Source organism: Artemia sp. Qi Xiang Cuo, chromosome 2 (assembly GCF_049724085.1).
Source record: "Artemia sp. Qi Xiang Cuo chromosome 2, ASM4972408v1, whole genome shotgun sequence".
NCBI lineage: Eukaryota > Metazoa > Arthropoda > Branchiopoda > Anostraca > Artemiidae > Artemia > Artemia sp. Qi Xiang Cuo.
Window position 1 is genome coordinate 28636698 of NC_142795.1, and position 26152 is coordinate 28662849.

The 26152-nt window shown below is 36.7% G+C and overlaps 2 protein-coding genes across 7 annotated transcripts in view; one reads left to right on the forward strand and one right to left on the reverse strand.

The window, feature by feature from the left end:
• Positions 1 to 15404, reverse strand: part of LOC148955094 (prolyl 4-hydroxylase subunit alpha-1-like) — a 31910-nt gene extending 16506 nt beyond the window's left edge. Inside the window, exons 1-2 of one of the 6 annotated variants that reach the window (XM_089100237.1) lie at positions 15237 to 15404; positions 12243 to 12408 (exon numbers count right to left, since the gene is read on the reverse strand). In XM_089100237.1, coding sequence (XP_088956363.1) covers positions 12243 to 12408; positions 15237 to 15298 — 228 coding nt within the window. In that variant the 5' untranslated portion in view covers positions 15299 to 15404. Of the gene's footprint in view, positions 1 to 12242; positions 12457 to 14802 lie in introns of all 6 variants that reach the window. The other 5 variants (XM_089100230.1, XM_089100221.1, XM_089100255.1 and 2 more) reach the window with 5 other exon arrangements.
• LOC148955095 (uncharacterized) lies at positions 7856 to 25795 on the forward strand. Its single transcript, XM_089100271.1, has 2 exons — positions 7856 to 11242; positions 25664 to 25795. The coding sequence occupies exon 1, from the start codon at positions 10459 to 10461 to the stop codon at positions 10912 to 10914; it is 456 nt and encodes a 151-aa protein (XP_088956397.1). The 5' UTR covers positions 7856 to 10458; the 3' UTR covers positions 10915 to 11242; positions 25664 to 25795.
• Positions 25796 to 26152: the final 357 nt, after the last annotated feature.

Below are 26152 nucleotides of genomic sequence, written 5' to 3' on the forward strand. Positions count from 1 at the left end.
CTTCTCAACTCCTTACTCTTTACGCTAAAGTTTTAATTTTGTCCCAATTATTTAATAATGACTCCTGAAACACAAGGGCCGTTTAATTAGAACAATAAGACACTTTTTAAAAGTACTAAAAAAATCCCCCGATTCTTTTTCACAAACTTATATGATCAAAAATTTGAGATAGCAATTTTGATCAGCACTGGTGAAAGGTCAATTAATCAAGCATCTGGGGATGACACGAACCAGCAAGTCCCTCGGGTATATGTTGTAAGTTTGAAATTCGTTCTGTGTTTATATATAGTATTTATTATTGGGAAGTAGACATTCTTTGGGGAGGGTGATTTTTTTCTGCAGGGAGGGGGGGGGGCTGTTTCCAAAAAGAGAATTTACTGTGGCGAGGGAAGTTGAAAGGGATGAACTTTCAAAGGGAAACTATATGGGGGGGAATTTATCGGAATTCTGATACGAAATTCATTTTATTTTACCCACTTTCTTTTGCCAATTCAACATTTGAAGATATTCTGGGGAAATAGCCAAGGTCAAATTTTCAAAAGAGTAGAAGTTGTCAGGTAGATATTGCTATGGTGGGGTGGGTTGATTTTCCACAGGAGAGATTCCCCATGGGGGAACTTCACGTGGGATAAACCTTCCATTGAGACACAACTTTCCGTAAAAGGAATATTTCTGGCATGATTCGAAAAATGATTAGAAATTAAAGGAAAAACAAGTATTTTTTCTTTCAAACAAAAATAGGCTAAAAATAATTTTCCTGGTGGAATTGTCTGCAAGAAGCGTTATTATGGGGAATTTTAGCAGGGATAGCATTATCTAGGGCAAGGAGGATCTTACACGGGAGAAACTCTCCAATGAAGAATATTGTGGAGGGGGGTGTCCATGGAGAGAAAAGGTGTATTTTCAAATAGCCCCCCCCCCCAAGCCCATCATTCCCCCAAACACATCCAATCAAAATTTTGAGATAGCCATTTTGTTCAGCGTAGTTGATTTCCAGATAGAAAAAGTGTTTTTGATGAGGACACTCCCCCAAAACCCTCGGGGCAAGGGTTTTAAGTTATGCCCTGAGGGCACATAAGAACGATGTTGCCACAATGTACCATGTATTTTTTTTCCTTTAGAGCAGGGCACTTCATATGGAAGGGATTGTGGTAGAAATTTCAATAGGGGATTATTCGACTGGAAATTGGGAGTTCTAGTGCCCTTTTTAATAGTTGAAAGTGATTAGAGGGCAACTAGCCACCCCCCCCCCCCACACCCATCATTCCCCAAACACATCCAATCAAAATTTTGAGATGGCCATTTGGTTTAGCGTAGTTGATTTCCAGATAGAAAATATATTTTTGAGGAAGACACTCCCCCACAACCCTCAGGGCAAGGGTTTTATGTTATGCCCTGGGGGCATATAAGGTTTCTATAGAAGGCGTTGTTGTAGAAACTTCAAAACAGGCTCATTCAATTGGAAACTCGAAGGGCTAGTACTCTTATTAATAGTTGAAAGTGATCGGAGGGAAACTAGCCCCCCCCCATGCCCATCATTCCCCCAAACACATCCAATCAAAATTTTGAGATACCCATTTTGTTCAGCGTAGTTTATTTCCATATATAAAATATGTTTTTGAGGAGGACACTCCCCCAAAACCCTCAGAGCAAGGCTTTTAAGTTATGCCCTGGGGGCATATAAGGTTTTTTATAGAAGGCGTTGTTGTAGAAACTTCAAAAAAGGCTCATTCGATTAGAAATTCAAAGGGCTAGTGCCTTTTTCAATAGTCGATAGTGATTGGAGGGCAACTAGGCCCCACCCGCCCCCCACGCCCATCATTTCCCAAAATCCAATCAAAATTTTGTGATAGCCATTTTGTTCAGCATAGTTGATTTCCAGATAGAAAATATATTTTTGAGGAAGACACTTCCCCACAGCCTTCCGGGCAAGAGTTTTAAGTTATGCCCTGGGGGCATATAAGGTTTTTAAAGATTGCCTCGTCATATAAACTTCAAAAAAAGCTCATTTGATTGGAAACTCAAAGGGCTCGTGCCCTTTTTAATAGTCAAAAGTGATTTGAGGGCAACTAGACCCCCCCCCACGCCCATGATTCCCCCAAACACATCCAACACAATTTTTGAGATAGCCATTTTGTTCAGCGTAGTTGATTTCCAGATAGAAAATATATTTTTGAGTTGGACACTCCCCCACAACCCTCAGAGCAAGGTATGCCCTGGGAGCATATAAGGTTTTTAGTGAAACCTTTGTCGTAGAAACTTGTAAAATGGCTCTTTCGATTTGAAATTCAAAGGGATAGTACCATCTTTAATAGTCAAAAGTGATTTGAGGGCAACTAACCCCCCTCTCACGCCCACCTTTTCCCCAAACACATCCAATCAAAATTTTATTTAACGTAGTTGAAAGTTTTGGAAATTAGGTCTTTAAGGATGACAACCCCTCCCCCCACAGCCCTCAGGGCAAGGGTTGTAAGTTATGCCCCGGGAATATAAAATTTTTATTGAAAGCGTTGTCGAAGAAACTTTAAAAAGGCTCATTCAATTGGAAATTGAAAGGGTTAGCGAATTTTTTAATAGTTGAAAGTGATTGGATAGCAACTAACGCTATTCTCACGCCCACCATTTTCCAAAACACATCCAATCAAAATTTTGAGATATCCATTTTGTTCAACGTAGTTGAATGTTCTGGAAATTAGGTCTTTTAGGATGATAACCCCCTCAGAGCCCTCAGTGCAAGGGTTGTAAGTTATGCCCTGGGGGCATATAAGGTTTATATAGGAAGTTGTTTTATAAATCATAGGCAGAGCAATCGCGCTGCCTAATCAAAGAACGGGGACACTCGAAAACGAGACAAGAAACGGGGACTAAGTAAAGAAGAGGACTCTCCCCCACAACCCTCCAAATTTTCAACGATCACTCTTTCTATATATACCTTATATGACCCCAGGGCATAGTTAATAACCCTTGCCCTGAGGGCTGTGGGGGTGTGTCATCCTTAAAGACATAATTTCGGGACCTTTCAATTGCGTTGAACAAAGTGGCTATCTCAAAATTTTTATTGGATGTGTTTGGGGAAATGAAAAGTAAAGAACAATGGTGGCACAATGTGCTATTTTTTTTTCTTTAGACTAGGGCACTTCGTATCGAAGTAGTTGTCGTAGAAACTTCGAAAAGGGCCGTTCGATTGGAAATTGGACTGGCATGTGCCCTTTTAATAGTCGAAAGTGATTGGAAGGCAACTAACATCCCTTCTACGCCCACCATTTCTCCAAACACATCCAATCTAAATTTTTAGACAACCATTTTGTTCAGCGTAGTTGATTTCTAGATAGAAATTATATTTTTGAGGAGGACAGTCCCCCAAAACCCTCAGTGTATGGGTTGTAAGTTATGCTCTGGGTGCATATAAGATTTTCATAGAAAGCTTTGTCGTAGAAACTTCAAAATGGGCTCATTCAACTGGAAATTGAAGTGGCTAGTTACTTTTTAAAAGTCAAAAGTGATTGGAAGGCAACTAACACCCATTCCACGCCCACCATTTCCCCGAATACATCCAATTAAAATTTTGAGATAGCCATTTTGTTCAATGTAGTTGAAAGTTTTGGAAATTATATCTCTAAGCAGGATACACCCCCCACAGTCTTAAGGAAAAGGGTTATAAGTTATGTCCTGGGGGCAAGGTTTTTATTGAAAGCTTTGTCGTAGAAACTTCAAAAAGGGCTGATTCGATTTGAAATTCAAAGGGCTAGTGCTATTTTTAATAGTCGAAGGTGTTTGGAGGGCAACTAGCCCCAACTCCAACCAATTGGAGGGCAACTAGTCTCACGCCGACCATTTCCCTAAACACATGCAATCGAAATTTTGAGATATTCATTTTGTTCAACGTAGTTGGAAGTTGAGATAGCTTTTTTTCAACGTAGTTGAATGTTCAGGAAATTAGGTCTTTAAGGATGACAACCCCCCACAGCCCTCAGGGCAAGAGTTGTAAGTTACGCCCTGGGGGCATATGAATTTTTTATAGGAGTTGTTGTAAAAACTTCAAAAAGGGCTTATTCGATTAGAAATTGAAAAGGCTTGAGCCTTTTTAATAGTCGAAGGTGAATGAAGAACAACTAACCCTCCTCTCACACCCACTATTTCCCCAAACACATCCAACCAAAACTTTGATATATTCATTTTGTTCAACATAGTTAGAAGCTCAGGAAATTAGGTCTTTGAGTATGACAACCCCCCCTCCACAACCCTCGGGACAAACACCTGGGGCCATATATGGTTTTTATAGAAGGTTTGGTCATGGAAACTTCAAAAAGGGCTCATTTCATCGGAAATCGAAAGGGCTGGTACCCTGTTTAATAGTCAAAAGTGAATGGAGAGCAACTAACCCCCCTCTCACGCCCATCATTTCCCCAAACACATTCAATCACAGTTTTGAGATAGCCATTTTGTTCAACGTAGTTGAAAGTTCTGAAAATTATGTATTTGAGGATTGCAAACCCCCGAGAGCCCCCAGGGCAAAGGTTGTAAGTTATACCCTGGGGCATTTAAGTTTGTTATATATGAGAGGGCTGGTGCCCTTTTTAATAGTCGAAAGGTCTGAAATTTATGTCTTTGAGGATAACAAATCGTCCCAGCGCTCTGGGCAAGGGTTGTAAGTTTTGCCCTGGGGACATATAGTCCCCATTTTATAGAAAGCGTGGTCATATATGAACTTCAAAGGGGGCTCATTGGGTTGTTAATCATACGCTCTATTGTCCTTTTTAAGAGACAAAGTGATCAGAGCGCAGCTATCCTCTCCCCCCTACACACACGTCATATTGTCCCGAAATGCGTCTAATAGAAATATTGAGATATCCATTCTATTCAAAATAGTCTAAACATCATATAACAAGACTTTTGGGGCTGAAACAAGCCCCAGAGACTAGGGGTAAAGGTTGTAAGTTATGCCCAGGGGTTTTAAAGGTTATTATGGAAGGGATGGTTGTTTAACTTCAAAAAAGGCTCACTCTTTCTCCCTGAAAAAGACTATGTCAATATAATACGAACAGAAATTAATTAAAAAACTTTTTGCACAAAATAATTTCTTCCAAAAAAAGAGTAAGAACTCCATTAGACAAAAAATGAACAAATATAGAATCAAATAACCTACCAAGCATACAACTACCACAAATCAGTATCAATAAATAAATGAAACCCAAAACAAACAGAAATTAAAATAAGTCAAACTCAAAAAGAGCAGATATTAATCTGATTAGGGTTCTAAAGCCTACAATTTCTAAGAGCCAGAATATAATTTGTTCTTTATTGAAAAAAATCTTTTAAGTGTCTTCACTTTTATAACTTTAAGAAAGCAAAATAAATTAAGACTGTAAGGAATAAATATCAGCATATGTATATTAAACTGACAATGCTCAATTTTGATTGGATGTGTTTGGGGAAATAGTGGGCGTGTGAAGGGGTTAGTTGCCCTTCAATAGCTTTCCACTATTAAAAAGCGCGCTAGCCCTTTCAATTTCAAATCGAACGAGCCTTTTTCGAAGTTTCTACGACAACAAATAGCAATCTAAAAATTTTTATTAGATGTATTTTCGGAAAATACGAGGTCCGGGAGGATATCCACCCTTCCATCACTCTGAATCTCAAAAAGCGCACTAAAACTTCTAATTATTCATCATATGAACCCCTTCCGAAGTTTATACAATCAATCTTTTTATACAAACCTTATATGCCCCCAGGGCATAACTTACAAAACTTGCCCTGAGGGCTCTGATGGGGGAGGGGGGGGTGTGTCATTCTCAAATACATAATTTCTGGACCTTTCAACTACTTCGAACAAAATGGTTGGTTCAAAATTTTGATTGAATGTGTTTGGGGAAATAGTGGGCATGGAAGGCGTGTAAGTTGCCCTCCAATCAGTTTTGACAATCAAAATGGGCACAAGCACTTCCAATTTCCAATCAAATGAGCCCTTTTGGAAGTTTCTACGACAACTCCTTCGATACGAAGTGCCCAGGTCTACAAGAAAAAAATAAATAATACATTGTGCTCACATCGCTCTTTACTTAGGCAGCGCTATTCCGCTGCCTATCATACTCTATATGCCCCCAGGGCATAACTTACAACCCTTGCCCTCAAGGATCTAGGGGGGTGTCCTCCTCAGCGACAAAATTTGCAGAGCTTTCAATTATGTTTACAAAATAGCTATCTTAAAATTTTGTTTGGATGTGTTTGGGAAAATGGTGGGCATGGAAGGGGTGTTAGTTGCCCTCCAATCACTTTCGACTCTTACACAAACCCTTCCAAATTTCAATCAAATGAGCCCTTTCCGAAGTTTCTATGACAACTCCTTCGATACGAAGTGCCCTGGTCAAAGAAAAAAAAAACACAAAAACAAAAAAAACATGCCCACATCGCTCTTTACTTAGACAGCACTGTTTCGCTGCCTATGATATGTAAAGCTGAATCTAACATCATGTCCAAATTAAGAAACGCTGTTTTTAGCCATTTCGGAGCAAAAATAAAATATTTAGGCATTTTGAATGGGTTCTAGGCGTGAACCCCCTCGCGGAGAACATCCTCCTCCCCGCAGAAAATACCTCCCGGAAAATATCCCCCGTGAAAATAAGGTTTTCCAAATTTGAAAATTTTATTTAAGTTTATTTTTTTTAATTTCCCTAGCGGGAAGAAATTTTGGTACTTGTGTATTATGCGCCATTCACTCAAGTTTACGCTGTGTAAAATTCAAGAACAAACCTATTTTTTCGTTAGTTTCTTTGTTATTTTAGAAATAAATTTGGGCTATTTTCCGGGGGGTAAACGCGGACCACCTTTTGAATCACATCAACATATCCCGTCCTTTTGTGTAGGTGTCTTTCATCTATAGAAAAATATCTCACTCACATTACTCTCAATCGAAATTCTTGATCTCACCATAAAATAATACTTTTTTCGTTACATTATATTTACAACCAAAATGTTTATTTGTTTATAGTTGGTGTACCATGCCTACAATTTACTAGTTTGTACATGCAATCTGTGACTTACAACAAAATATCTAACAGGACATTTTACTCAGTTTTAATCCCATTCGAAATGAAAAAAAAAATCTTTAATTCTTGGTTATTTAATAGACATAAAAAAAAGGCAGATGAAGTGTTAAAATTATATTTTTTTTGACAAATGTAACAGTCAACCTCTGCTGGGACTGACTAAAAAACTTTTTTCAAAAAAAGAAGTTTTTCAAACAAAAGTTAAGAGCTACATTAAATCAAAGGGGAGAAGAAATTAAAGTTAAGTAATTTTTCAAGCATATATCTACAAAAAATCACCGTGAATAAACAAATAAAATTTAAAATGAACCAAAATTGCAATAAATAATTGATTCCTCTCAACATGTCCTGAAAGCTTCAACTTCATACTCTACGCTGTTCCTGAGAAATTTCACATAGGGTAAAGACTTCAGGCTTGGGACGATTTTTTTTATTTGCTTCTTACTCCTTGACACTTTGCAGTGCTGAAACAGAAATTTCTTAGCATCAGCTGCATTAATCAAGGAAGATGTTGTCAAGTTTTCAAGTCATGAAATTAATTTATTTTCAAGAAAATATGTTCTTTTGACAACTAGCCATTTTGTCCCAAGTATGGAACCGGGCACCATAGATGGGACAAGTGGAAACCATACTTGGGACAGACAATAAAAATGTTTATTCAATGCAACACTCAGTTATTTAATAGAGATAACATAGTAAATTGAAGAACAAAGCACAGCTGTATAAAACAAGCTTAAACCAGAAGTTGTTCACTTGTTCACAACATGTTAAATGGTGCCAAATCAAGGGGAAATACAAAACGTCCAGCCTGTCTTTTGGTCTGTCCGGAAGGCCCTGGCTTTGCCAAGATCATCCTAATTTCGGTAGAACTATACCAGTATGAAGTATCTGTGGAGATGGATTTCAAGAATGGAGCAATCCCCTTGAAATGCCGAACCTGTGCTTCTTTTTCCTCCAAGATATCTTCCGAGCTACTTCTGCTTTCAGTAAAAAAGGAAGGCCTAGACTTTTTGCGTTTTTGGCAAGGATTTCTGAGCTCTCCCTTAGATTTCTTAGTTTGTCGAAGTACAGCCACTTCCTCAATCTTCTTCTTTTCAGAAGTATCTGTCAGTATTCAACAGACCCCTTTTGGTCGGCCTCTTGTTGTGGCATTTCTGGGACAAGCTTTAGGATGTGGTCTTATTATGGCAGACGAAACACTCTAGTTTGAAGTGCAGGTGGTTCCTGAATCATGAGGGGCTCCACCATCCTCTTCTGAGGATAGCAAGTCTTCATCTCTGGGTTCCGACACAGGCTTACTCAGTGGTCTATCAGTGACAGCTGATGGTGAAAAATTGTCGTCGACAAAAATTTCATCATTAAATGGGCAAATACCTGTTACTCGAAACCCTGCAGTGATGTTGTTTGGGGGAAATGAAAGTGGATAAGTAACACCAAGAAACTGGAATACCTGGATTGTTGACCATCCAGTTTGAAATCGCTTTGTTGTAATGAAATTTGAGAGAATAAGACACTCCAAGATCAAGTGGTTGCAGTTTGTGCAATGTGTGTTGAGGCAAGGTCAAAAGGATTACATGATTACTTTTGGATAACTGAATAGCTTCAACTAATAAATGGGACTCATGATTATCCATAATAATTAACTATGGCTTGTCTTGGCTTGGCCAGACAGTGAAGCAGAAACTTGATGAATGCAGAAGCCGTAGTCCAGCCCCTGTCGCTAACACATGCAACAGCACCAGGTGGAGCCCCTAGATTCATCCTTGGTGTTGTCTTTTTCCTTCGGGAAGACAAAAATAGGTGGAATTGAGTTGTCAGCTACTGAAACACAAGTAAAAATGGTCGTGGTCTGATCCCTCTCAGCAGAAGTCACCCTTCCAACTTGACAGACTCCTGTCATAGCAACAACCTTATGTGGTTTTTGCACGGTAGTTAAGCCACTCTCGTCCATGTTCCATATACTTTGGGGAAGGAAGGCATACCCAGTCATGACATCACTAAGCTTGGAAAAGAAGATCCCAACATTGTAGCTATTGAAACTGGTTGCCCTAGATAGACTAGATGGTTCAGGCATTTTGAACATTCTGAAATCATCAAAAACACTGATTCTATTTCATAAAGATGCAATTGACAAACCAGAGTCAATGCATGAATACTGTAAACCACAGTTCATATAATTATCCAGTAGGCTTATCGCAGATCATTTCTGGTCTTCGTTCTCGGTGCAAACAAAAAGCTCCACCCACTTCTTTCTGCATTAGCGGGTTAGTACTTGTTTCCGATTAGATCACAGTCTGACTTGTCTACCCATGAAAAGATCGCAGGTTTCCACTTGTTTCCGATTAGATCACAGTCTGACTTGTCTACCCATGAAAAGATTTGATGCCGCCTATGTTTCTATCTGCAAAAACGTTCTCCGGAGCATTCGCACCCCAGTCCAGGTTTTTATAATGGGTGAGATAGGGAATGATCATACTGGATAATTATATGAACTGTGCTGTAAACCTAGCATTTCCCAAGACAGTTCATGAAACTCCACAAAAGTTTTTTTTATGTCTAACCTGAAATTTTTGATCCTTCCAGAAAAGAACAAACTGGCTACTGTAAAATGCAAACTTCAGCAGATGCCATCTGATAGAGATACTTCTCTATAATTATTTTGGGATTTTTGCTAGATGGCTTCACTGTATGTTAAGCCTGTCTCAATTATGGAGGTGTACCAAGTACAGGGCCTTCCCAATACATCCTTTTGGCAACCTACATATGTGTTTTGCTTCAGTTCAAAATCTTCCTAAATATTCCCTGAGGGTTTGAATTTAATATCCTTAGCTTAAGTAGAAGTATCATTGTTTAGTTTCAAGTCATAGGGTGGCAAATTACCAATTAAAGTTTGATTAAGAAATCCTGTCGATTTCAATTCCTCATTCCTTATCTTTTCCAGAAGCTAAAATAATGCGGCCCTTAATCAATTTCTGAAATATATAAATTACACAATTGTATAATTATTGTGTTATTCTTTAGTTTAGGTTAGGGTGAATCAGGGAAAGTCCGACAGTGGGGTAAGTCCGATACAGACCTTCAATTTGTCTATGGTCCATTGTATCTGTGAGAGGCTTTCATATTTTCTTCCATATTAGTAGCAGTAGACAACAGTGCCATCAACTTCCGGCAGAGTTAGCACGCCTTCTGTTCAGAAGGTTTTGAAGTTTTTTGGACGGCGTTTTCTTAGGAACACAGGTAACAGACTTTACTTTAACTTATGCAGATTATAAAGTAAGAGAGATAGAGAATATTTTTTCATTTCTTAGAAACTAGAAGACCAGGAGCATCTTCCTGATTTTTTAAAACAAGCTAATGTTATTAATTGAACAGATATGAGGGGTGTCAGTACTGGGATGAAATTACTGAAGACATGGAAGCTGCTGCCTCTAGATTGGACATCAGGAAGATGTATCAGCTCCTAAACTCAATCAGGAGTAAATCACATAAGCCTACTAGTACATCCGTTGAAGATGAAAATGGGAAGTTACTCTTGAATAATACCAAAATAATAAATTGCTGGAAGGAGCACTTTGACAAACTACTTAACCCGCCTCAACTCTCCACAGCAATGGATGATAATCCAAGTGGTAGCCCTGATGACCTGCAGGAACCAAACTCACCCAGCAGTATTTACAATTATGTGAATGTGGCTCCACCCACGTTAAATGAAGTCCAACAAGCAATCAATTGCCTTAAAAGCAATAAAGCCTCTGGTCCTGATACCATTCCGGCTGAAATTTACAAGCATGGAGGTACAGCACTTGCCAGCAGGCATCACAAACTAACCTGTCATATATGGGAAGAAGAGATGATTCCACAGGATTAAGGAGACTATCATCCTTCCAGCCTTCAAAAAAGGGCTAAAGACGAAATGTAGCACTTATTGCGGAATTTCTCTCATCTGCACTACTGCAAAAGTATTTGCCATAGTGCTAGATAATCGTTTTTGTATCCAGTGTAATGTAAAGACAATGCCCAATCAAGCGGGATTCTGCCCAGGCATGGGTACAATTGACCAACTATTTGTCTTAAGACAAATCTTTGAACGCACTGCAAAACACCAGAAACCAAACAGAAAAAACACCCAAGGAAAGTCTAGAAATGATTGTTCAATACAAAGTCAAAGTGAAGTTAATTATAGGTTTGTTTGGAGGGTAAGTCCATTTGTGTGTGTCTCTATTCATAGATTTTATTAGAGCTTTTGATTCTGTTTTAGGGGATGGAATCTGGAAGGCTATGACAGAAGATGGAGTACCAGGCAAGATATTCAGATTTATACAAGCATACTACCAGCATATGCAAGCCCAAATTCAGATCAGTACAGAACTCTCCTCAATGTTCCAAATTGATTTTGGTGTCCAACAGGGATGTATATTGTCTCCTGTTTTATTTAATTTCATGATTGACTGGATAATGACCAGAGCAATAACAAACTTTTCAGGCATTGAAGTAAGTCCCAATTTTGTGACCACCAATCTGGACTACTCCTATGATATTTGCTGGTTAGCTGAATCTTGTTCAAAAGCCAAATCTATGCTATCAAAGGTAGCTGAAAAATCCTCTCTGGTCAGCCTGAAAATAAGCTCCTCCAAGACATAGGTCATGGCATCTGGTATATCATCTCAAGATGCCCCAATTTTACAAGAACAGTTGCCCATAGATGAGATACATGAATTCAAGTACCTAGGCTCTCTCGTAGACCCAATAGGAGGATGCACATCAGAAATACAGTCAAGAATTGCTTCAGCAACTGGAATCTTCACCCAGCTAAATCACTCTCTATGGAACCAGAAAAAGGTTTGTCTGAAGACAAGAATAAAGATTTACCAGGCCCTTGCTTGGTCTGGCTTACTATACAGCTCTGATATATGGACTATGAATGCATCCAACATTCAAGCCCTCTATGTATTTGACCATTCATGTTTAAGGAGAATCACTGGCATTAAACTCTGTGATTGTGTCAGCAGTATAAAACTCTGCAAAATCTGGTATCAGCATTCTTATTTAGTGACTATATTTAAACGAAGACAACTCTTATGGTTTGGCCATACACTTTGCCACCCCCCCCCCACACCTTTGTCACTAAAGCCCTTGGATTTAACCTCGTTCGGGATGGCAAATGCAACATGGGGGCCAAAAGAGAACATGGCTCACCTGCATCAAGGCTGACCTAGATCCAATGGGTAGCATCAAGAGGTATGGACAAAAATGGGAAAAGTCCTGGCTTGATTTGATTGAACCCCTCACAAACGACCAAGAATCTTGGCTTATTACAATGACGAAGCTACTGGATGCCAGGGAGAGCAGAGATGCTTGAGCCCTGCTTCAAGTATGTGAGTAAGTACCAATGACAATGAATATGACATTTCTAAAATCCAATAAGTTAAATCTAAATATAAAAATCTAGTATTGGAAAGAGGAAAAAAAATTTAATACTTGACTTTAAAACTTGAAACCTTTTTCAGCTAAGATCAACATCAACTTAAAAGATAAAGATACTAACTAGGTTAAACATATTTAAATGACTCAATTATTATACTAAAAAAGAAATTTTTTTGAAATTTTAGTTAAGCACTAGGAACTTCAGCATATACAAGATGAATCCTCTTTGTTTTGAGATTTAGTGTTAATCTTTACGTCAATTTTGAGACAAAATATGGTAAAAAGTGGTTGAGTATATATATATATATATAAAAATATAAAACTAGACAAGCAATTGTTAAGCAAACAACTAAAGCCATTAAATGTACTTATCTATCTGTAGTGCCAAATAACTTAATTATATATATATATATATATATATATATATATATATATATATATATATATATATATATATATATATATATATATATATATATATATATATATATATATATATATATATATATATATATATATATTAATTTATTAATTAATAATAATTAATTATATATATATATATATATATATATATATATATATATATATATATATATATATATATAAAACAAATTTAATATGTTTTAATAGCATATTGGGTGGGATAGGGTCTAAGCCAAGAGGAGTGGATTTCATGAGCTTGAAGAAGTATATTGTCATTATAGTTGACTTAGTGGAATTTACTTTCATATGTAAATTCTTATTTTAATTTCTTAAATGAATAAAGTATATTTCTATGACATACTTGAAGGATCAGCAGTTCATCTACATATTAACACCTTTGAGGGAATCTCTTGCCAATTTTTATAATCAATACTAGATATAAAAGTGGTCCAATGAATTCCACGCCAAGTGGGGAGGGGTCAGAGAACATTTTTGTATTTTCAACTTGGAATCTATTTGAAAGAAAACATATACAGAATGTACTAAGAGAGGGTCTACTTCAAAGTTATTCAGTGATAAATAAGTTAAGATATTGTGATCAACTAAGTAAAATGCTTAAAAATACAAATATGATATGAGGCCAAGTGGCAGCTTGTCAGATAAAGGAAAAACCTTGTATCAAATCAATAAAATAGCAATAAAAAAAATAATGTTTTTTCATGTGGAATATCATTAGAAATAATAAACATCAAAATCTCTTGTTCTTGAGAAAGTACTTGTAAATTCAACCAATGTTTTTGTCAGAGGGCCCATGAAGTTCAACACAAACTGTATCTCATCTATTTTACATATTTAGTGAAGTTTTTACACTCACCTATATTTCAACAGGACCCATTTATGTCTGTCAAAAATTTTTACAATGTTAATATAAGATATTCTCAAAAAAAATGGGTAAATTTTTACCAAATCATATTATTGAGTAACAACTAAAGTGAATATACCATTTGATGCCTTTTTTTATGCTGATTATGAATATAACAATCATTTATATTGAAATTAATTTTAGCCCCCCCCCCCTTCTCCCACTTATATGTCAATTCAGGATATATATTTGCACATATGGGGGTGGGGGTTAGGTTAGGGGGGGGGGGACTGAAATTCCTTTCTGATAGAAATGATGATTATAGGCTATTCATAATCAGCATAAAAAAAGGCATCAAATGGTGCATTCACTTTATTCCGAACTCAAAAATATGATTTGGTAAAAATTTACCAAGAAATGAATATTATGATAGAAGCCAATATCTAAATTTGAATTTGGCAATAGGGACATTTTTAGTTGGTCTGGTATTCCAATAAATCAGACAAGAATTTTCAACATTGAAATATAGTTTTGCCAATAGGCTGTAATATTGGCTGCCATTTTAACTTACTTTTATCCAGAAAAGGCCAATGTGGCTAGATTTTAGAGAAGATCACATGCATTTTGATGTATTGATTCTAATCCCAACTATTTTTTTTTATAAAAAAAATAACCATATATGGACAGTTTGAACATCTAATAGCTGAAAAATTGTCAGGAGATGCAGTCAAGTGAAAATGACAGTGAAAACTGAAAATGATCTGCATAGTAAAAAAAGGGTAAGTATATACTAAAGAAAACAGCCACATTTTTGTGTATTCTGAATTATGCAGGCCTATTTTAGTTTTTAAAAATTAGAGGAACTAAATTTCAGTTGGGAGGGGGGTAACCTGGGGTCCAGGAGGGGACAAACTACGGTCTTGAAGGGGGTTAAGGCAATCTAAGGTCCCTGAGGGACCGTTGCCCCCCCCCCCCTTCCCCATTGAAATCCCACCCCTGATTTATAAGTGCATTATTTTAGAAAAAGAGAAAAAGAACTAGCCTTACCATGCTACTAGAGTGCAAAGTGAAAATTCATAATCAGCTGTTATGATTTCCTTTTGATTTGTGGTGAGGTCATAAAGTTTTCCTATATAATCATCTTGGAAAAGCACATTATTAAGGTTCTTGTTTATTTGCTTTTCTGTCAAGTTTGGATGCTTTATATTTGGGAACAAATAATAGTAATTTATTTTAACAGAATCAGGCTTGCAGTAATGCTTTTTCAGTAAGGATCCAAGAAGAGATATAACAGGTTCTTGCTGTTTCTCAAACTTATTTGACACCAACTTCTTCTGGAAATTTTCTAAATTGAGTTCTGATTTACCCAGGTGTTTACCCAGTTTGGAAGCTTTAACTTCTATAACAGTCAATGCATTTTTTGATATCAGCAGAAAGTCTCCAACCTCTTCATTTCTTTCAATTTTAGGGCTATAAAATACATAAATTTGAAGATTGGACTTCTTAAATTCATCATGAACTCTGTATTCTGCTTCGAATCCATGTGGATCTTGATCTCCAATTGTCCCTATTACTTGTGGAAATACTATAGGCTGTTCTATATTGAGGGGGCTATAGGCTACTCAGCTAGATTCAATACACTGCGTAAATTTTTGACAGTCAGATTACCCTTCTTCTTGAAATACTAAGCGTTCTTGAGTGCGTTTTCTGGCAACATTGTTGATCAACTTTGTTAATCACCAAGCCGTTCTGGCGATACATTGTTGATCAACATTCGTGTTTTAGCGACCAACAAAGGTCTTGTTGATCAACATTGCTGATTAAAACGACCCACAATTGAAATCTTTGTTTGTCAATCTTGTCGGTCAAATAAAGTGAGAATTTAAAAAAGAAAAATCATCGCAAAATATTATAGGGGTTTTCCCACCGTCCAATTGTTAACCAACAATTTTAGGTAGCAACAATTTCTTTAGACGGCGGAAATACAATTGTTAGCTAAGAGAAATAGTTAGCTTACAATTCGCAGAAACAAGATATTGGCAGGGAATTCCCAAAAATTTCTAACCAAGATAGTGTTGCTGTGAGTTTATTTAAGCTTGATAATACCCAACTGACACCAAAGCTTTGAAATTCAATTAATAGAATATTGCAAACTGTTCCTATCTAATAGAAAAAAAAATATAGCTATTAATGCCAGCAAGTGAAACAAAGGCACAAAACATTTTATTAACTGGCAACGTACATTGAATTGAGGCAAAAATTAAAATACCAATGCTTAATCTTTCCTAAAATAACTGTTTATTGCATTTGCATAAATTATCCCATTTATGAAGGAAGTGGATCAACCTAGTAAAAAATACAATTTGATTTCATAAGTGAAATCGTTAGATTTTTGATCATATCAAATTGCCATGACTAGGTGGCAGTGCCGTTGTTTTCTTATTTTTTCAACAGAAGAATTGATTTTTTCTTTTTCAATAAGATCACCAGAAAAGATATTTCTAAAAAACTAAAAAGGGAAAGGAAGAAAAATAAGAAATATTAGCATCCCTCGATTTTCTATCAATATTGTAAGCATAAGAAGTACCCATCTTGCTTATTTTTGAATATTTTGCATTAAATTCCCCAACAATTTCCTTCAACAAGTATTCGATTTGTTAGAGAAATCCTCTAGCAATGTTAGCTAACAAGTTTTAAATGGACGGCGGAAAAGCGATTGTTGGGGAAAATATTAGCTAACAGTTTTTTGCTGGACAGCGGAAAAACCCCTTTAAATACAAGTTCATGTTCTTGCAAAAAATATTGTAGATCAACAAATGTTTTCTCGAGATTGTTAATCAACATTGTTGATCAACGCACTTGTATAAAGTAAATTGTGATAAAATAGTTGTAATAAAATCCCAGTATAACATATCTGTAATGTTTCATTTAAGTGTTTTTTCCAAGTGTTAAGTCTTTTTTTTTTCAATGACCTATTTTCTAAATATTAAGTTTTATTAGGTTTAGACTCCGGCACCGCGCCTGCGGATCGACCGAACGCGACCGACGAGAGGCCCGGTGGAACGCCACCGAAGTGTCGTAACGCCGCCGGCAGAGGCGGCGGCGTTCGGTTGACTTCAAATAATTTTGCAGCAATTCTTTATTGCGTCAACCGCAAAGTCGGAGCTTTTCCTTCTCGTTTGGTTTAGTATTTCGATTTTCCTGAATAGAAATCAAGCAGGGCTTGCACTATCCCCGAATTTTCAGGTATTTCCCCAAAAATCTATGCGTCACCCCAAAAAAAATGTGGTTCCCCGAATCCCCAAAAATCACGCAATCACGGTCCCCCCCCCCCCTAGCGATTTATCACCAGTGACTTTCCCTGCCAAATATTACTTGGCATACCATAATTCTTCACTACTCTCTTGTTCATTAATTTTCGTCTCTTTTGTTACTTTGCATAAAAACTAGACAGATGTAATATGCAATTGCGAATATTGCAATATACACAGTTCTTCATATGTTGACAAAAAAAGTATCGTCTTTAGGAAATAACTTTAAGTCATTTGGAATGCAAGTTCCCAATCGCTATGTCTTACATCATTCGTAGTCAAGAATTTTATTTTCAAGTTGAATATAATTATAGGACGCATTCACTACTATACAGCTTTAGCCTTCAGTTGGATTTTTAAATTGACAGCCGACAAATTGTTTTTACAGCTGAATGGTAAATTTGCAGATTTTTTTTTTGCCGTTTTTAGATAAGATTTTCTTAATGTTCAATACTCAATTGTTGAACGCCTGTTAGAAAATACAACCTTCTTTCTGAGACATTTTTACCCCCCCCCCCCCAAAAAAAAAAACAAACTTCTATTGAGACAAAATTTAGCTATAGACTAAGCTATGTTTAAGGTTGGAGAATCAAAGATTCAACCGGAAGTTACCCCAAAAATATGATTCATAAATAAATTGTAAATTATTGCCTATAGAGGGGGGGGGGGATAGGGGGCTATCATTTTTAAATGATAATACCTCATTTTTTTATTGAAAGCAGGGATGCCAAAAAGATAATCATTTTTTTCATTTAAAGTGGAGACAGAAGAAAATGATTTCAAATTCCCTGGGAAACCATTGAAATGTTTTGATAGACCCAGGACCCCCCATTAGGACTTGTTCATTGTCTTGGGTATTTTGCGATTTCTCATAGGCTACTGGCCTAATTTGACTTTTGTGTGTGCTCCCTTTTAATTAGATTCTTTGGATCTTATTGAATGCCACGGCGAATCTATGACTCAGTTTTTCAATAATTTGAGGTATATCTGAATAATTTCGAGATTTTTGTTGTTGTCTTTTTACCCTCTTACTCATACCCTCATTTTTTTTTTCAAGGAACACTCAGCTGTTTAACATTATTTTGCGTGTTTGTTGGAACCACATAGTGACCTAGTTAATTATTAAGTAAATTATTTTTCTAATGAAAGCTGAGACGGTATCCAATCAAGGTGGTATCCAGAGGGGGGTAGGGTAGGGAGGTATAACATTTAAATGATAATATCTCGATTTGTTTTCTTATTGAAAGCAGGGATCCCAAAAAGTATTTTTTTTTTTAATTTAAAGCAAAGACGGCATCCTATCAAGGTGGTGTCCCGAGGGGGGGGAGGTAGTGAGCTATCATATTTAAATGATAATACCTCGATTTTTTTTTTTAAAGCAGGGGTGCCAATAAGTTAATTATCATTTTTTATTTAAAAAGAGACGGTATCCAGAGGGGGGAGGGGACATAGGGAGCTATTATATTTAAGTGATAGTACCTTGATTTTTTTTTTTGTTGAAAGCAGGGATGCCAAAAAGTTGAAAAGTTGACACAAATTAACAAGATTTTCGTGAGTTATACTTGATATAGCACTTGCATGGTTTTATCGTCCAAAGGGAAAGGGACATATGCGTCCAACCCGTTTTCTTCTTATTGATGAGACGGGTTTACTTTGAAAACATTCATTCACAAGTACCAGGCAGATTCACACAAAAACGAATTGGTGCGACGAGAGCGATATCGACATCCTCGCCTAACGTTGCGCTCGAGTGACAAAGGCACCCTTTGTCCAGTGCCCAAGTTACATTAAAAGGCCAGGTCATAATAAAAGCTTTCAATTTGGGAGGTTCAAGGAGGAGTCTTTGACAGTCTTATGACCTTAGGGTACTAGATGCATTATTAAGATTGTAAAATCTCCGTAATTGATTGAACCCATTTTTCAACAGAATAAATTTCTGTTCTATAATGTATAGACCAATATATGACCGTCCGATTTTCCCTCAAATTTCCTCGGAGCTAGAACAAATTAATTGATAATAACCCTAATTCGTGTGCTTTGAACAAAATCTCTGTGCAGCTGGCAAAGTTTGAATTCGCCAGTGTGTAAAAGTATGTTCGTTTTGTGCATACTTTAGCCAGTTTTTTTTAATCAACAAAACATGAGTGTATGAACATTATTTTACTAAAACAACTATTTATTTTCCTATCTTTTGCCTCAGTTTCAATTGCGATGGAAGGGGTAGGAGGTGAAGTTTTGGCACTGCTAGATGTTACTCTGCAAAATAGAACTTCATACATTTGAAGCTCCAAAATTATTCATTGCTATGACGGTGAAAATAAAGGTTGACAGCTTTATTTACTGGAGGCTAAATAATATTTGGAAATGACGCTAGGAACATAATTTTAAAACTAATCTGCGAATTCGTTCAAATATACAGAAATTTTAGAACTAATAAAACAAATCATAAAATTATTAAGACCGTTGGATACCATAAATTATAGCCAGTGGCGTAGCCTCGGCATTTTATTGGGGGGGGGGGCAAGAGGGGTCTCCTTCCATAGAGTCAAGGGGCATGGGCTATATAATAATTTATTTTCATATTATTGTGGGGTGGGCAACTGCACCCCCCCCCCCCCGATACGACTCCACTGAGGATAATCCATCTTGTCAATTATAAAACATGTTAATTTGTGTGGCTAAACATATCTTTAGATGCGTGCCATTTTGCCCAATTTTGGCCAAAACTCTCACTGTGGTTCAAAACGGTAGTTATTCCTTTAATTTTATCAAGACACAGGTTGGATAAGATCGTTCGTGAAAAAAAAGTCAAAATGAACTTTCAGAAAAATTAATGTTTTCCAACTTTTTGAGAAAATTTTCCAAAACCTCATTCCTGGGATGATTTCCCTTTACCTATCCTTACAGCGGGTGAGTAAACGAATAAAATCTTTAATTCCACACTCAAAACCTTTCCACAATTAGAAAGGAGTCACTACCCCTCTCAACACCCATTCTTAAAGCTTAATCAAAATACATTCCTTCAAAAGGAGGACGGTTATTAGGTATATTGTCCCCCTTCTAAATTGATCTGAAATATCTCTGACGAAAACTTTGTAAATTAGGTCCTTAAAGTACGATTTTTCGTGCTTCCGGCATCCCTCACTCCCCAGAAAGGGAAGGCACCTCTGACATAAAAATTAAGTAAATGAAGCTTTTAAATTATTATCTTATTATAATTATTACAACCTATTGCATATTTACAGAAGGTATGATCCATCTCGCAGCAGTCTGTCTTTCGAAACGTGGAGGTATTATACGACCTGTTTATGGTGGTTTTAAACTAATTGGCTATCATAACATTCGCTTGATAGCATTTTGGCCCTGTTCGGGCACTATTTGCTGATTTGTGGCGCAAAAGAGACGACAAAGGCACCATGCACGGACACGAGATCTTTTCTAAATAACTCACCGCAGAATGAGCCCTCTCTCAATATTATAAGACCAATGACTTGATACGAGCACCCACTTTAAAAAAAAACGTAGCTGTGACGCTCACAAGTAAAAACACAAAATTTCAAATATTTTTTATGTGTGTTCGAATCCTTCGTTCTATGGCTCTCAGATATTCTGAATTGAACGTTGAGACTTTCGTCAAGACTCTATCACTTATTGGAGTTTCTGCTCCGTTTTTTTTCTAGAACAGAAAATTTTCTAATCCTAATACTAACCTAGTTGTCTAACAATACGCTGCTCTACATTTAATGGATTTTACATGTTTGGAATCAAAATATAAAAAAAACAGATCTAATTAATATACTAATTGTTATCCAACTTTTGTTTTACAACCCTGGTTACTACTTACAGGGATTACTCTTTAGTAACCCTACCATGAACGGCTTGACCTTGTTGTTTGTTAATAGACAAGAAACAATTATTTTTTACTTCTTAAAGATAATATTTTTAGTTTTGATAAAATGAGTTATTATTAGATTAAGCAAATAGTGAAGCATTCTTACTAAGAAAGACAAAGGACTGATTTAGACCATGAATTTTACTACACATATTCTTGTTTTCGCAAAGACATTATCTATTTAAAAACATTATCAGGAACTGAGGACAGACTTATCAAAAATTTTACAGGAAAAATAATTCTTGAAAAACAGAAAATATTCTAGGATATACAGGTTTCCCTAAGCTTTACTTTTATTTTCCAAGTGTTTCAAAGAGAATTTGAGATGTGTCTTGTGTGTTTAAATCTTTGATTGCCTTTACAAGTTAATTACTTACTAAAGGGATCAATCTGCACTTGTTATATCCGAAATGCGTTACTAGGAGGAGAGGGGGGAGGTTCACCCTCTTAAAATTACAAAATGTCTAAAATATGTTTTAGCGCCCCCAATAATTTTTTTTTCAAAATACAGTGTGAAAAGATTTGTTATGTAGGTTTTCCTTTTGTTACGCTTAGTTTACCAACTAAGCGTAAAAGACGCGTCTCAGAAAACCATTGTTTTTCGAAATTAGCCGCTTAGTTAATCACAATCAAGCCCTTTACGTAATGCATGTTCGTGGATTTTCTGTCATTCATTTGAACGCCACATATTTAATCCCACAGCTTAAAGCTTTTCTTCAAAGGCTATACAACAAAGAGTAAAAAACAAACAAAGAGAAAAATCTCAATGAAAAAAAAACAAAAAAAAAACGAGACTGTGGCCAGTGGACAGAAAAGACAAATGTAAAACAACGTGGATATTTCGCCTGTATCCAAACAAGGCGTCTTCAGCACGAAAGAAACACAATAACACCAGGAATAAAAAAAAAACCAATACAAAACTAAAACCCAATAAAACCACCACCAAAAAAAAAAAAATGTACAATTGGCGCAAGCTGATCCACGTAGGGAAAAAATGCTATTATAGAGTTACTTCAGTGAGGACACCAGAGTAACTGCCTGAATGAGTTGATCACAATATCTTAACTGATTTATCACTGAATAACTTTGAAGTAGACCCTCTCTTAGTACATTCTGTATATGTTTTCTTTCAAATAGATCCCAAGTTGTAAAATACAAAATGTCCTCTGACCCATCCCCACTTGGTGTGGAATTCATCAAGGAACCTTACTGGACCACTTTTATATCTAGTATTGATTATAAAAATTGGCAAGAGATTCCCTCACAGGTGTTCATATGTAGATGAACTGCTGATCCTTCAAGTTCGTCATATAAATGAATGGTCAAATATATCCAAATAAACATAAATGGTCAAATACATTGAGGGCTTGAATGTCGGATGCATTCATAGTCCATATCTCACAGCTGTATAGTAACCCAGACCAAGCAAGGGCCTGGTAAATCCTTATTCTTGTCTTCAGTCAAACCTTTTTCTGGTTCCATAGAGAGTGATTTAGCTGGGTGAAGACTCCAGTTGCTGAAGCAATTCTTGACTGTATTTCTGATGTGCATCCTCCTATTGGGTCTACGAGAGAGCCTAGGTACTTGAATTCATGTATCTCATCTACGGGCAACTGTTCTTGTAAAATTGGGGCATCTTGAGATGATATACCAGATGCCATGACCTATGTCTTGGAGGAGCTTATTTTCAGGCTGACCAGAGAGGATTTTTCAGCTACCTTTAATAGCATAGATTTGGCTGTTGAATGAGATCCAGCTAACCAGCAAATATCATAGGAGTAGTCCAGATTGGTGGTCACAAAATTGGGACTTACTTCAATACCTGAAAAGTTTGTTATTGCTCTGGTCATTATCCAGTTAATCATGAAATTAAATAAAACAGGAGACAATATACATCCCTGTTGGACACCAAAATCAATTTGGAACATTGAGGAGAGTTCTGTACTGATCTGAATTTGGGCTTGCATATGCTGGTAGTATGCTTGGATAAATCTGAATATCTTGCCTGGTACTCCATCCTCTGTCATAGCCTTCCAGATTCCATCCCCTAGAAAAGAATCAAAAGCTGTAATAAAATCTATGGATAGAGACACACACAAATGGACTTACCCTCAAAACAAACCTAGAATTAACTTCACTTTGACTTTGTATTGAACAATCATTTCTAGACTTTCCTCGGGTGTTTTTTCTGTTTGGTTTCTGGTGTTTTGCCATGTGTCCAAAGGTTTGTCTTAAGACAAATAGTTGGTCAATTGTACCCATGCCTGGGCAGAATCCTGCTTGATTGGACCTTGTCTTTACATTACACTGGATACAAAAACGATTATGTAGCCCTATGGCAAATACTTTTGCAGTAGTGCAGATGAGAGAAATCCCGCGATAATTGCTACATTTTGCCTTTAGCCCTTTTTTGAAGACTGGAAGAATGATAGTCTCCCTAATCCTGTGGAATCATCTCTTCTTCCCATATATGACAGGTTAGATTGTGAAGCCTGCTGGCAAGTGCTGTACCTCCATGCTTATAAAGTTCAGCCGGAATGGTATCAGGACCAGAGGCTTTATTGCTTTTAAGGCAGTTAATTGCTTGTTGAACTTCATTTAACGTGGGTGGAGCCACATTCACATAATTGTAAATACTGCTGGGTGAGTTTGGTTCCTGCAGGTCATCAGGGCTACCACTTGGATTATCATCTATTGCTGTGGAGAGTTGGTGCGGGTTAAGTAGTTTTTCAAAGTGCTCCTTCCAGCAATTTATTATTTTGGTATTATTTGAGAGTAACTTGCCATTTTCATCTTCGACGGATGTACTAGATATATAGATCAAACGACATGCCGAAGAATCGCTAATGATCAGTATGAGAATCTATTAGGATCTGAACGCTTAGTATGCTCAGGTGTGCTATTAGAAAGAAAATTGAACCACTACCTAATATCACACCCAAAGCAAGACTAAGAGATATGACCTTAGGCTGCTGCTTCTTGACATTTTACAAGTTTAACTATGGAAGTGGGATCAGTAATACCGTTCTTAGTTCAGAAACAAAGGAGACTGTCAGAAACACAAAAACCATGTCTTTTTTCTGTTGTTAAATCCCTTGCAAATTCTGAACTCTACGAGTACAACATGTTTATGCAAGTAGCCGCAGATATGTAGCAAATGGATAAATGGATAAAGCAAATGGATCGGGGGGCGGAGCGCCCCCCCCCGAAATTTATTTTCTTTTTTTTAAGTGCCAATATAGTAAGTTCCGAAATATTCACGCTTTTAAGTTATTTGCAACACCCGTTCTTTTTTTCATTTCTTGTTAAATGGCTATCCATTTCTCCAGCAAGGTTATATCATTATTTTATCATCAAACGTGCAATCGCCTCCTGTAATCAAACAAGATGTCAAGAAATTTTTCTCACTATTTAACCCCCGCAGCTATAAGCACTAGCTTCTCTGCAATGAATGAATTGCGATATGGAATTGGACTAAGAGGCGATGGTTCATTCAAAGTTTCAAACGCTGCTATAATTCCAGTGTAAGCTAAGCACTGAAACGGACAGGTCACGTGAGAGGAAAGAAAGAAAATTACCTTAAATCGCATGTCCAGAGAGATAAGGTGGTTTTGAGCCTCCTGTAGAAATCTTGCTGGTGGTGTTTCAAGGCTATGATTTGACATCCCAGTTCAGCCTCCATTCGGCGGTGCCCCAGTCTTGATCAACTCCGTTCTTGAAGGCATATACAGTTTTAGATTGGACGGTGGCTTCGGATAAGCTGTTCCAGAGTGAGACGGAACGGACTGAGAAGAACTGTTAGCGCTCTCGCTTGATGCAACGGGGGACCTGCAGCTTCTTGGTGTGTCCTCAAGCTGGCAAATTTTTTTTAGATCTCAAATAAAAAAGAACGAGGTTGCTGACACTGGTGGTAGACTCATATAGTGATTCACTAGACGCGTGTGACTAATATTGCTATAAAAAAAGAAGAATATAAACCCGATTAATTTCTACTACGTTTATTATGCAATACATTTACAAAACAGTTTTTTGAAGCTTCTTCTTTTTAATAATGATCATGACCCAATTCAGCAAAAGTGATTGCTCTCTCTCCTCCCTCCTGTAAAAAAGAGACCCGGGACGTCACTGCTTATTATAAGTCAATCTAAAGAATAATAAAATTCAAATTATCACATATAGTGAATTACAACTTATAACTCAAAATCTGAAGAATAGAAACTCAAACCAACAAACAATACCCCCCTCCCCAATGAAACAAAAATATTGTTGGAGTAATAAAACCAAAAACAGGCCGGAAACTGAACTAAAAAACAAGTTTTTCATGTAAACGTAAAGAGTAACCTAGACAAAGTTTAAACAAAGACTTAAATGAACAGAAATTACTTTAGCTATGAGAGGTAAGGCTGCCACGTCCCCCCCCCCTTCTGTACGATAAGAGGCCTTTCATACCACTTTAATAGAACTTACGCTCCGTACCTAAGTAAATATAACGATCTATGATTGGTAAGGTGAAAATAATCTACCAACAAGTTTACATATTTACGGACTTTATATAAACCAGTGTAACAGGCCTACATACCCAGCATTAAGCCCCCACAAAATTTTACTCTCTTTTTACTGAAACTAACAACTTTTTAAAACAAACTAACCCAATTTGTTGCATAAAATAATGTTTTATTAACAATTTTGCTTTAATTCTTTTCAGCCTGGTTGGACATTCCAGTATCTATCCGAAAGAGTTTATGGACAAAGTGCTATCACCGCTTATTTAACAAGGAGGATTTTTGGATAACCTTTGCGACACCGTTATTGGGGTAAATATTAAAATTTACCCCAAGAACTGCAGTTTTTGTAAAAGGCGTATTTTTTAAATAAATTTTCGTATATTTAAGTATTATTCAGTAAGAGATAGTAACTCATCATTTGTCTCCTGAAAACTAAAATTTATATTTCAATTATTTAGTTGTTCAACATTGTCGGGCTCCCTATTCTTCTCCCTATATAGCATATACTTTTTGCTCCCGTGTTCTTTGTTCTAAGGCCTAATTCCCAACAAACGACATCGTTGATAAAACAAACATATACCTAAATAGGTAAGAAATATTTTTCTCTCATATGAAAAGAAATGCTCATGGACTCCTCTTACACATAATTTATTCCTTTTTGCTCTCGTAATATTTTCTAAGACTTATCT

What these genes read in the sequence shown, in the direction of transcription:
- LOC148955095 (XM_089100271.1), top strand. Translation starts at nt 10,459, where the DNA reads ATGGAAGCTGCTGCCTCTAGATTGGACATCAGGAAGATGTATCAGCTC.